The sequence below is a fragment of the Tyto alba genome, unplaced genomic scaffold, assembly GCF_018691265.1.
Source record: "Tyto alba isolate M040663 unplaced genomic scaffold, T.alba_DEE_v4.0 Super-Scaffold_40, whole genome shotgun sequence".
NCBI lineage: Eukaryota > Metazoa > Chordata > Aves > Strigiformes > Tytonidae > Tyto > Tyto alba.
In genome coordinates, this window is record NW_024881316.1 from 40628428 (window position 1) to 40641273 (window position 12846).

The 12846-nt window shown below is 36.6% G+C and overlaps 1 protein-coding gene across 3 annotated transcripts in view; it reads right to left on the reverse strand.

Moving 5' to 3' along the window:
• LDAH (lipid droplet associated hydrolase) overlaps nt 1–12846 on the reverse strand; it is a 126666-nt gene that overhangs the window by 80891 nt on the left and 32929 nt on the right. For 2 of the 3 annotated variants that reach the window (XM_042803442.1, XM_033004535.2), the window contains exon 3: nt 11392–11526. The exons of the other annotated variant lie outside the window; for it this stretch is intronic. In XM_042803442.1, the coding sequence (XP_042659376.1) occupies nt 11392–11526 (135 nt within the window). The remainder of the gene's footprint in view (nt 1–11391; nt 11527–12846) is intronic. 3 annotated transcript variants of the gene reach the window in all.

Genomic DNA, 12846 nt, shown 5'->3' on the forward strand with positions numbered 1-12846 from the left:
GATTTATTCTCTATTACCAAGATAGCCATTTCCTTTTTAACCTTCCTGAAGAAAATGCTGAAGGTTTCATTCTTAGTCACCTAGCTGAACTGCCTAGCATAGCAAGTATGGCAACATGCCAAAGATACTGTGATGGCTTTATTTTTCTTGGAGTTTTACCTTATAGCTGAAATACAGAGTAAAGTGCTACCACTATAAAGCTGATCTGTCGTTAGAGATGAGTAAGGGATTTTTCTGGTCTTTGTTTTGCACAGGTGAGATGTGCTACACAGAAAGCAAACCCCTCCACCTGTGACCCACAAGCAGCATGAGGAGGGTCACAGTCAGGCAAAGGTCGATTTTCTCATTCATTTAGATCAGCAGACATCGAAGCCGTAGCTCATCACAAACTCTTTGAAACTGCCTGCAGCTTTGCAGTATAATTTATATAAAAAGACAGCAACTGAATTTGACCTGCACTCTACACATAAACGGATCCAAATATGATCATGTAGAGTTTAACATATACTAAAGTTCATTCAGATATGCTGAAATTGGTCTCTTCATGATTGATTGCAGTATAAAACTTCTTCCTCCAAATCATGTAAACATTCGTACAGAAGTCAGTGGAGTTTCTGACAGCAAAGACTCAGTGGTAATATGTTCAAAACCAAGTCCTGTTCTGAAAAAAAATGACTCTACAATGGCAATCCCAGAGAATTTAGTAGTCTGCAATAATATTTAACCTAATGGGGATTAATCTGGCAACTAAGTAGTCACCTGACCACACCAGTAATTTGATAGCTGAGGAGTAAATTAGATTATTTTAATAAATGTATTAGTGCACAAAACTTAAAATTCAACCTTTAGAAAGATAAGACTATGTCTAGATTAAAGAAAAAGAATAGTCCCATGCAGTAACAAAAGGAGGAAAAAAAGAAAAACTCCTTCATCCAGTAAGCAGCAATGAGACCCCTCATTCAACCTGAGTCCACAGCACTGTATGATTTTGTCCTTTATATTTGCTTGAAGCACACAGCCCCTGCTCGGATCTCGCTGAGAGATTCAAGTAGATACACTAGAGGTAAGAGTAATTAATTAATGAAGCTGATTATCTAGGAATGAAGCCATTTGCAGTTACTTCTTACTGCATAGTCTGCCTTACAGTTTCCTGCATTTCCCTGAAATGCTTACATTGCTCCTTAAAAGAAAGGGAAACTCCTAAAACAAAAGGAAAGAGAAAGACTCCATGTTCCAAACCTGATTATTTTTAGAATCTGGAATTTTGTTGTGCATTGCTGACAGTTCCTCAGTCTTACAACTGCAGATCACTGTGAACTAAAAATAAAACTGCCATTAAACACTGGATTGATCCCATCAAGACCTGCACCATTTGATGCAAGCTTTGTGAGTATCAAAATTAAATCAAGGTTCTATATCTTTAAGTACAAATTCTTATTCAAAAATAACAATATTGATCAGTTTTCTTCCTACAGCTAACCTATGAAGTGAATAAACCTTTTGATACAAGTATCAAAACAAATCCAGACTTGCCAGACCTTCAGACAGAAGGGATTATTCTCTGTTATGGGGATAGTTCGTTTTCATTCTGTTACCAGATGCAAATATATCTTTCAAAGTGACTTGGATTAAAAGACTCCTAAGCATGCTCCCAGGGGAAAATAATCTGAATCATCTCAATATTTTATTAAATTATTTTAATTGTTTACTTTTCCTGCAATAGTATGGTAAACATTTAAATGAGTCACTCCTGAAACATCACAGCACTGCTCATCTCAATGAACTGTGACATGCCTTCTAAAGTCAAGACACCAAAAGATATAAATGTTACCTTTTCATAGGGTTCACATTCTTGAACACTTTTTTTTCCCCCCACTAACAACCATCTGCATCTAATTAGAAGTGATGGTATCAGCTGGAGAACATACCTATGTCATGGGGTGAAAGGCGGAAAATGATCCATAAACAATCTCAAAACCTACATCCAAAGTTTCCTGGAATGCAGTAAAGACATTATACTCTCCAATGTATGAATGTAATTTTTTTTTTTTTAACATCTTGTTTTCTGGATAAGGATCCAAAAGACTGAATCAGGTTTCAGAAGTTGTTACTTTAAAACACATCTTTAAAAATAAAATTATATTACCCCTATTGTAGATATGGATGAAAAATTCTGGTTCTTTTAACAGGGGAATTAGCTGACTAAAATACTAGAATGGATTAGAAAGATATTCATGCCTGCAGACATTATGTTGCCAGACTCAGTGGAAAAACTTGAAAGAAATAGAAACTATAGAAAACCTATTTTTCATATAGCTCTAAGAAATGTAAAGACAAAGTCCTCTTCTTAGTAACATCAATAAAAATTGGTCACTACTCCACCAAAGTCAATGAAATACAGAGCTATGCATTAAGTGGTACCAGAATCAGCTTAATAATGTTTAAGTGATCGTTACAAATAAATACACTGCTGTTAAAGTATGATGCTATGAGCAGTTAAAATTGTTATCATTTTGCTTGGCCAGAAAACAACAGAGCAACTTAGAAATACTTCACATATGGCAAAATTTTATTTTCTTAGTTTTGATTTTGAATGGAACAAGATTTTTAAACACATGCTTAAAATTAAGCAGAATTGATAAAGTCAATGCCAAATGCCAAGACTGCACTCAGAGGATCTATTTGCATAATTATGGGCATGATTATGGGACCTCTATGAATAATTAACTGAATGTGGGTCAAAGGAAAGAAGTAAACGGAGTACTGCAGCATCCCTAGGGCTGCTTACTTTTCACACATTTAGATTTAAAACATTCCAGTGGGTTCATAACATGAAATGATCATTTGTTTCCTTAAAATACACACCTAGCACTAAAACCATACAGTAAAATGCAGATCTTACCAGGCAAAGACAAAAACCTCAACATTTAAATGCCTCATAGTAACTTTTACATATGCACACACCCTTCCTTAAGCTGCCTTTTCCAAGGCAAGGAAGGAATAAAATTTCTGGGCAGCAGCAATTACTGTATCAGGAGGGGCAGCAAGATACATGTTAAAAAAATGACATTTAGGTATGAAACAGTTATGAAACTAGCTTAATCCTACTTGGATGGCATGCTTACAACTTGGTTCTTTTTAACGTATCTACAGTGTGATACCATTGGATGGTGAGACATCTCGCCATATAATTCTGCATTAAAATTAAGCAGAATTTTATATGAGTCCGTATGTGACTACATGACTAGAGTTCTCTGGGTCTATAATATTTAAACGTAACTGAATAAAACTCAAAAGAACTTATATTAAAGATAATCTATCTTTCAATGATACTCGGATATTCTGATTTATATACCTAGCAAGCAGAAAATATTGTTGAAATGGAAATTAATGTGAATGAAACGTGTATATGCATAAGCTTAAAGAATGCATGTGAGATGCCAGCTCAGCTGCCTTTCTAACTGCTTTTCTCCCTCTACTTGTATAATACAAGACATAATTGCCTTTTAAACATGGCTATCACTGTGTACCTCAATGTGGCCAGATACCTACCATTACTACTAACCGAACAGTGCTAAAGCCCAGGTAGATTCACTTGCCAAAACCTTCTAAGCACTACAGACACTATTTCTGAGGTGTTTTTGTACTCACCAGATTGCCAGTAGCTCTGATTCACCTGATTCAGCAGTGTAGGTATTCTCCAATATCAGCAATCGTTAAAAACATCCATACTACTTAAAATAGTTGAGAGTCACAAGCTAACTAAAATTACCAAATGCATACTGACTCCCTGTGTCTGTGTAACTTCCCTCCTTTGGGGTTATACACAAAAAAAAAGGACAAAGGCTGCTAGGTAAGGATGAGTCCCTATTTTTAGGAGCCCAGTTCTTGGAACACCTAACTTTCATGATCCTCTCCCCTGCTGTTTGCAGCAGTACTGACCACAATCCCACTCCCCGCCATCACCACACATTCATGGTGGCACAAAATCTCTAAGGCCACCACAGCAAATGCTTACACAAAAAAAGTGTTATTGGAAAAGTATTCTTAGCTACCATTAATTCTGCTTAGCAAGTGGAAACCGGCGAGGGAGCCAACTCCATCTGATCAGCCAGCTCTTCTTGGACCACAAGCAAGTGTACTGGGAACCACCAGTGGCCCACAGACCACAGTTTGGGAATCAATGTCCTAAATAACTCACAACCCTCTTATTATAGAACACCATGCTCCTTGTCTTGCTGAGGCTACTATTTTAGGTTTTTTCCTGCCAGCACAGCATATCATGATGGTAGAAACCTATGGCTCATATCTGCTAATCATGCCCATGCTTATATCTGTCATTTGGTGGACAATTATCTACCAATCGAGATGATTTACCCCTGTGATTTCAGTCAAATTTTTGGTAGATTTATATCACTTTAGCTCGAGGCAGAATCTCATGCATAGTCAAATCTGTAGTTTCATTAGAAGTCAGAGGGCTGGAAAAGCAAACTCCATTCAGATGAATTGTAACAACAGCTAAGAAGCAATATACCAAATAAATTCAAGCTGCACACGGCTTCCAAATTTTCCTGTAACACTAGATTTTTTTTTTTTCCCCACAAAAATTAATTTCACTTCAAAACTTCACACTGATGGTACATTAACATTTGAGATCACATAATGAGTCTTCACAGATAATTAATTATCTTTCCGCCACTTCACTGTTTTTTCACATATTGATTCTTAAGGATATAATTCAGTTTCAAAATGGTCTGAAGGTCCTACTCTCTGCATAAAGACAAAGCAATAAACACAACTCTTTTGATGGACTATAAATCAATCCTTACCTACCTCTTTTTACAATGGAAAATGAACTAAGGATAGTTTTACAGATATTAAGGATACACTACTATCTTCTACAGTCTATGGGACATAAAAGATCAAGCTAGAATTTTATCTTGTAACTTGGCTATTAAGAATATCACTCAAACTTCTCTGTAATTCAGAAGCTATCTAACACTGACTCAGAAAACACACAACTGAAAATTCAGTAGATAGTCTGTTCCAAACCAGTAAAAAGTATTTGTATTATGATTGTGTATAGCTGAATACTCATCTGTATGGTTTAGAAAGTTCTAGAGATTTATCTTTAATATGATTTATCATATGACCAAATATTGTATCATTAAGACATGACTGATGACTAGCCATTTATTAGGTATATGATATTTGAATGCATCAATGCGTCTCTTTAATTAAGATGTGAATCACACTATTCCGTATTTCTATAGCATTTGGCATACATAGAACATTACCCCAAATCAATAAATCATTCAATTCTGATTTCATTCTTTACTTCTCAATCTTACTTCGTTACAAAGGAGAGTATCTTGATGCTCATAAGGACAAACAAAACCAAACCTGTGCTCTTCTATTCTTATTTCTGTCTGAGACATTCTATTTCTTATTTCTTATCAAACCATGGCATATGTCCAAAGAATTAGACCACTTTAAGACATGGCTATGTACGTACACCTACTGTCTATACAGCCTTTATTGGCAAGAGCCAACCAGGGTGCTAAAAAAGGGGGGTGAGGGATGTGTTAGAAGGGCTGAATGTCAAGGGTTTCCTATCTAACCTCCTATTTTCCGCAGCTTTAAAAGTCATTTCGGGCAGGACTGAGTCTTTTAGTCCTTATTTTAAAGTGTGATATTCATAACACAGTAAATGAATTAGCAAAGTCTATAAAATTTCAGGATTTGTTCATTGATATGTGTTAGTTTTAACTAGCAGTCTGTTTCCTATCAAAAGAAGTTGAAAGGCTGTTGAAAAACTTCCAGCTGGCTACCATACACTACCATCAGGAGTTACTCCTAAACCTGGATCTTTAGTCCTTCTGCAGTACTCAAGCATTTCTGCTCAACTGGATTTCGTAATATAAAGTACAGATCTTCGGTCTCCACAATTTATAATGTATTATAATGCCCACCCCCACAAGCTGAGCAGCTATACTGTCATTTTGACATAATCATTTGAGTGTGAATAAATATGGAATACTTTTTAACTTAATTTTATTTTTCAGTTTTACCCTTTGTTTTTTTTAACCAGGAAGTTTACTAAGTATTTCAGAGTAACATTGTTTAACAACTTAATTTCTTCAAAAGGCACCAAAGTACTTTTTCATTCCTTCCTGAAACTGTTTTATGTTCCCTTTAAAGGGAAATCAGATGTTTAAAAGAGAGCAATGCAACACAATTTATTTTCTTTTGCTTTCACTACCTATAAAATGAAACATTCAGTGGTGGCTATATACTGCGAAAACTTGACCTGCCTTTAGTCTTGCAACTAAGTCAAAAGACCATCCATTTAATCCCTAGGAAATACTCATTTACAGATACTACCATTCAGGCAGTAGCCTCTGTTTTGACAGTGAGGGCAATGAGCTACAGCGTTCTTCTAACACATTCATATAGGAAAAAATAACTCGCACTTTAAATAAACCCTCATAACATCTAATAAATTACTTGGTTAGACATAGGAGAATATCTTATCAGATCATAAATCCCAGAAGTGTAACGCAAATTCTTCAATGGAGTAACACATTAAAAGAAGCTCCACTACCTAAAAAAAACCCCAACTGTGGGTATACCTGCCTATTGTTTTTAATTTTAAGGAAAAAATTTCCATATCTTAATTATGATCTATGTGTATATATTTTCCCTTTCTTATGAACATGTCTTTACAAGGTAGGAATTAACCAAATGACAGGCAAATGCTTGCACCTTAAAAAGATTTACAATACAATCATAAAATATTTTGCATGGTAAACAATCAAAGTAGGTAGGGGTTTTGGTATTGTAAAAGAACCTGTTCCTAGGTAGCATCTGTTCAAGAGGAACGAACAGCTTAATCATTAGAAAAGCTATGAGTCAAAGACTCAATATCAGGCACTGAAAAGAAAAAAAGCAACACTTTAAAGATTATATGAACATCGATAAAGCACATACAGATTATGCCAGTTTTAAACAAAATGAGGACTAGAAAACTACTCTCCTTTTTGTTATTTCGCCTACACCTAAGGATTGATGTTGGCTTGTTTTACAGTCACAGCAGTGTTCAAAAAACTGCTTTATTAAAAGCTGAGGAGGATAAGGAAGTTGAAATTTGAGACATAACTATTTCATTGCATTCACTGAATAAAAGTAAGTTTTAAATCTTTTTGCACAGTGGATTGATTGCTAGGAGAACTACAGCAATGAAATGTTCAATTAATGCTGTGTGCCTCTGTGGAGAATAGCTTGAAAGAGCTCTCTGAATAAAAGACTATCATACAGAAGTAAAAATGAAGGGTGTAGCTTTGTTCGGTTTTCAAATAGCTGTGTGACATGTCTCCAGTAAATTAGGAAGTACTCTGTGATTGATGGCTGCTGTTGGAAAACTCGCTTTTGTCTGAGACTTTCAAAATCTACTTGCTCTAAATATAGCTAGGCATATTATTCCAACACAGTTTGCTTAATTTTAAACCCTTTAATACTTTACAAGCAGCATCATTTCTACATTAAGTGTACTATTTAAATGCTTGAACACTCTAAATTAGTGATCTCCTAAGTGGGGTGCATGAAGAAAACATTAGAAATGTAGTAGTACATGTATATCATTTTTATTAAAAAAAAAAAAGCAAGATATATTGGGGATGCATGCTCAAAAAATTTGTTATTGATAGAAATTTCTTCCTGATAGTAGTGCATGATCAAAAATATTTGTAGACCACTGTTCTGAATTCTTCCCTCCTAGTAGCTTCCTCTCTCCCCCTTTTTTTTCATTTTTTATTTGCTAGATTCCACTGTGAAAAAAATCAAAAATCAATGGTGGCAGAGATTGAAATGTTGTCTTTGCCAATTGGTGCCCTCATCCTTCTTAGCAAAAAATATTTCCTCAGAGGAGTTGCATGAGACTATTTTAAACGAAGCATTATGAAATGCCCATCAGAAGCATGAAGGAATACATGGAATTTTTACAGTAACAGTTTCATGACCAGTTCTTTGCCAAAATACCCCCTTCTGGTTTTATGCAGCACCTTAATAACTGATGTGGTTTCCACAATCCTATATAGTGGTCCTTGTTACAGGAACTTTGAGAAATTCAGAACCTAGAAGGCAACAAAGAGCTGCAGAGAACAGAATTATCTGTCCCTATGTATGTGCTTCTGCTGGTCCTTGGGGCTCTGGGTTTTTTTGCTATAATGCCACAAAATGTCACTTAAGAACTCCTGTGGGATGCAGGAGCAGAACATGAGCAATGAGTCCGTGACGCCTTATTCCTTTCAGTCAGTCACCTGGGAAATTGCAAAGTGGCTCAAATTTAATTTAGTGGGTTTTATCACACCTTATAGTCAATTCATGAAAACTACATTGTTGGCAATAAAAAAGTAAAAGACAGGGAATTAGCTTCTAATATTCAAAAGTTGTTTATATTTCTTTTGTGTCATAAGGATGACAGAGAATTATCCCAAATCTCTCACTGCGGGCAACCCACATTGTCATAAAATGGCAAAATACAAGGCCTTCTAGCCATTCTGTGCCTTCCCTTGAGTTTGTATGAAATGAACCACATTTCTTTTGTTACAGTCAGTGCTATTGCAAAGCACAGCTATTACCCATAGCAACTGTAGTACCATCATTACTTCCAAAGGTCACTAAACTTTTCAGCATTCCCTTAGATGACTAGCTTGAAAAAGGCTCCCTATGGAATATTCTGGAATACTGTCTAAATGTATACTAACAACAGAATGTGAGCTACCTGATCCTGTGCTTATAAAAAAATAAATATGAAACCAATCTCATAAATGTATATTCATTATTTTTTAAACTATCCATCAGTGACTTTTTATGTTTTTCTTAGCTCCACAGTGCTACAGTAAGTACACCAGTAAGTACAGATCCTGGCACGTGATACTGAGAACATACAAAACACCTCAACAGGTCAGGCAAGCGAGTCCCGCAAGCGCAGGAGCGGCAAGAGTAGATGTTATTCAGTGCAAGAAACCAAACCTGGCCACTTTCTGCATCCTTTCCCCTTGCAGTGATTCTCTCAGGCTCACAACCCTGCCACAAGCTGGCACGGGGACCAGGCGCAGCAGAGCCGTGTGGAGAAGGTCGGTGCCCCAGACAGGGATGGCAGCGCACCTGCACAACAAAGGACCTGGCTGTTTCAGCAGCTGTTTATGGACCAGCTGTCCATTAGTTTGTTTCATCACTTTAAGTCTGCTAATATAATATGCCCACACTATAGTGCTTTGGCGGCTATTTCCCCAAATTTTTTACCTGTTGCATAAATAAATACTTTCTTTTATTTGTTTTAAACCAGCCACTACCATTAAGTGACAATTAGTTCCACTACTGAATCTGGTATATTTTATTCTGCATTTACCTTATTTACTGTCATGATTTTGGAAACCTCAGTCACGCTTCTGAAAAGTATTCTGATCCCCAAACCAATGAGCCATTTAATCTCTCATAACAAGAAGCTGCTTCTTCCCTGTTTTAGTTGCCTTTCTTCATACAATCACCAACTTCACTCTTGAAATGTTGTCCTTGAGATACCCACCAGAACTGCACTCTAACATTCAAGATGCAGGTCCACTATGGTTTTATACAGTAATAAAACAATGCCTCCTGCCTTGTCTGTAACAGTGGTTATATCCAATGTTTTGCTGACCGAAATTTTGTCTGCCGCTGTGAAATGAGAGATAATATTAGAGAACTGTCAGTGACAATGCCAGAATTTTTACTGAGTTAAATAAATTAATTCCAAGTTCAGGATCACTCGGGCACAGTTAAAGAAGATCTTTTTTGTCAGATGCATTAACTCATATTTATCTACCCTGACATTCATCTGCCATTTTTTTGCCCACTAATTACATTTTCTAAGATGCTTCTGTAGTTTTCTGACATGTAGGATCCTCCCACAAAATGAAATGCTATTAAGTGCCATCCACAAATGGAGAAGTTTCACTGTTTACTCTCATTCTGCAGGTCCTGGGTAAATATATTGAATAAAACTGGACACAACAACAGTCCTTACGGTACTTCACTTCTGACCTGTCCACCGTAACAAGGTACCACGTTCTTGAAAATCCTCTCTCTCACAGAAGCATTGTCAGGGCAAAGGGACACAGTGAAGTCAGTTGGAGGTTTGGATTCACCTCAGGTATCAGCTCCCTTTTTGCTACTGGATGCTCTCCATCCCCCAGATTTGCACTCTCTTTAGCAGCACAAGGACTGTCACAGTGGAAGTGGGAGAGTTGTACGACATCCCTGCTGGCTCCATCTGCAAACCTCTCCATTTCACCTAGCTCAGCCATCTCAAGCCACCAAACACATCTCTCACCATCAAAAGCTCTTTTTGCTAACTACACACTTGCAGACATGATCCCAGGGCAGGTTATGAGACCTACAAATGTTCTCTGCAATAAGCTCAGCTCCATACAGATGCCAGACCTCTAGCTGTATCCCATGGTTAACATTGTATCAGGAATTACATATCTAGGGATTTCTCACCTATCTGGAGAAAGTGCTAGTATTTGGCAGTTTGATGATCCAACACAATGACTGGCAAGAATTTTACAAAAGAAATACAGGTTTTATGTTTCAGTTTCAGACTCAAAATTAAATAAACCACTGCAGAGGTTTAAAAGCTGGGTTGCAAAGGTTAATGAGGGAAAGTTATACTGAACAGCTAAAACAGTTTATTCTTCAAAATTTTCAGGCTGCTTCACATTGCTAAACCTTTCGGTCCTAAGGAATCATACTTATTTACTGTTACATCACTGCATCAGTATTGGCTACTGCCATAATGTACAATACTGTACATTAACAATATCCACTTTAGTTGGCTACCATGTCTTGCTGATGATTTGCATGTCAAAAGACTTTGTTGCACGTCGAAGAACAGATACACAAGCAACCTCTCTCCTGCAAACACCCCATACCCCAGTCCCAGAAAGATTTACTTGCCCCCTGGGAATTCATTTATTTAGTACAACTATTTTTAAATTCAGAGATAATTCTTTCATAAACTACTCAATCTCTGAATTGGACATTAAAAAAATGTACTTTTCTAATCTACTTTTCTCAGCACAAGCACATCCTAGACCTCCTTCTCTGTAACTTGTCTCTAAAGACTGCCATCAGCAAACTCTCTTATTCTCCTAATAGCACTTATTTGACTGGCAAATCTAATTTACCCATAAATACTCTTCTCAGTAACTTCTCTTGTCATACAACTGTTCTATGGAAATATAATGGCGACATTTAAAAATCATGTCATGCTGTTTTTAATAGGCACAACTTCTGCTACTGAAATCAGGGGGGTACAAATATTTGTATGTACAAGTTACAGTATTGTACCTTCTATCATTTCCATACCACTAGGAGGCTTACAATGTCCGGCATGGCTCACAACCCAAACGGGATACTGTTGATTTAGTCCACAATATAAGGCCTGTATAAACGTCCTGTAATAACCTGCCAGTCCAGGGTTACCTGCCAAAAAAAAACAACATACAAGCACAGTCAATATTAACCTTCCAACTGCAAGCAATCTGCTTCAAAGCAAACTAGACAGCATTATAAAGCAAATTGTTAATTTATTTTCCCTAGTACATTTCCAATTTTTATTTTTCTCAATTTCAGGGGATGTGCTATTGAACTGAATTAACTCCTTTGATCAATGGCACCCATGAGAACTATTTTACATAATTACTGTGAAATTGCAGAATATAAAATTGAAGCCTATAGCAAGATAAAATCTCCTTTTCCATCAGAGGTCAACCAGCTTGCTTATCTATTCCATCAAGTTATAGATATGTGAAAACTGAGCAAAGAAACTCCCAGTTCTTATAAAAATATCACAAAGACTACAGCATATATCATCGGATCCAGATGTCTGCCCTCCAGAGTATCTCAGTGTTACCACTTGAAAATAGGTATGTGATACCCTGACAATAAAAAGTTCTGTACTGACCCTGAGAGAGAGGACGGTTTTATTTTAAACTCATTGGACTAAATTATTTTTTTTCTGCTTGAAACTTCATATTATCTCTGTCCTCTTCCATGCCACTTGAGAAGCTCCTTCCTTGTCCACCCTCGTGCTCTAGAACCACAGGAGAAGCTGTCCTTTCTCCTGTATCCCATCAGCTCTAGAGAGAACTTCTTGGAAGAGGCTGGTGTCTGAACGAATCCAGCTTGCCCTGAGAGCAGAGCACCTTGCTCTAAATCCACTGTTTAACAGTGACAGTATCAACAGTCAGGTACCACTGCTGAAGTAGAAATTGACATACTGTCCCAAAGATAAATATATATATATATATAGTAGGGATTTCAGGATTTCCAAACAAAACTCTAACTATATTCCTCCTTTTTTTCTTTCTCTTTTGGATACCAGTAGTGACTTAAGTTGAAGAGTAAATCCATATGGAGACGAAGCGGATTTTGTTTCCTAACTCCCACATGCATAAAAAATGCATAAAAAATTCCACACAGACATAAAACCATAGAATTTCTATTTATTAATTTTCCAGAGTAGTTCCACTGATTTCTTATATCATTTAGATACCAGGAAAGCCCACCATCATAGTTCATAGTTAGGATTGCTCAATTCCATGTCTTTCATTCACATACCAGGCAATTCTTAGTTTGGATATCATCAACAGCAAAAGGTGGCAAAAACAGTATAGTGTAAAAAGGCATTCACTTTTTAAGACAAAGACATTCCAAAATAACACAAAAGTATTACTGAAAGGGTATAAGAGGAAAAGAAACAACCCTCACTAAAACTGTGTAAACTCCTTTATATCAGTCTGA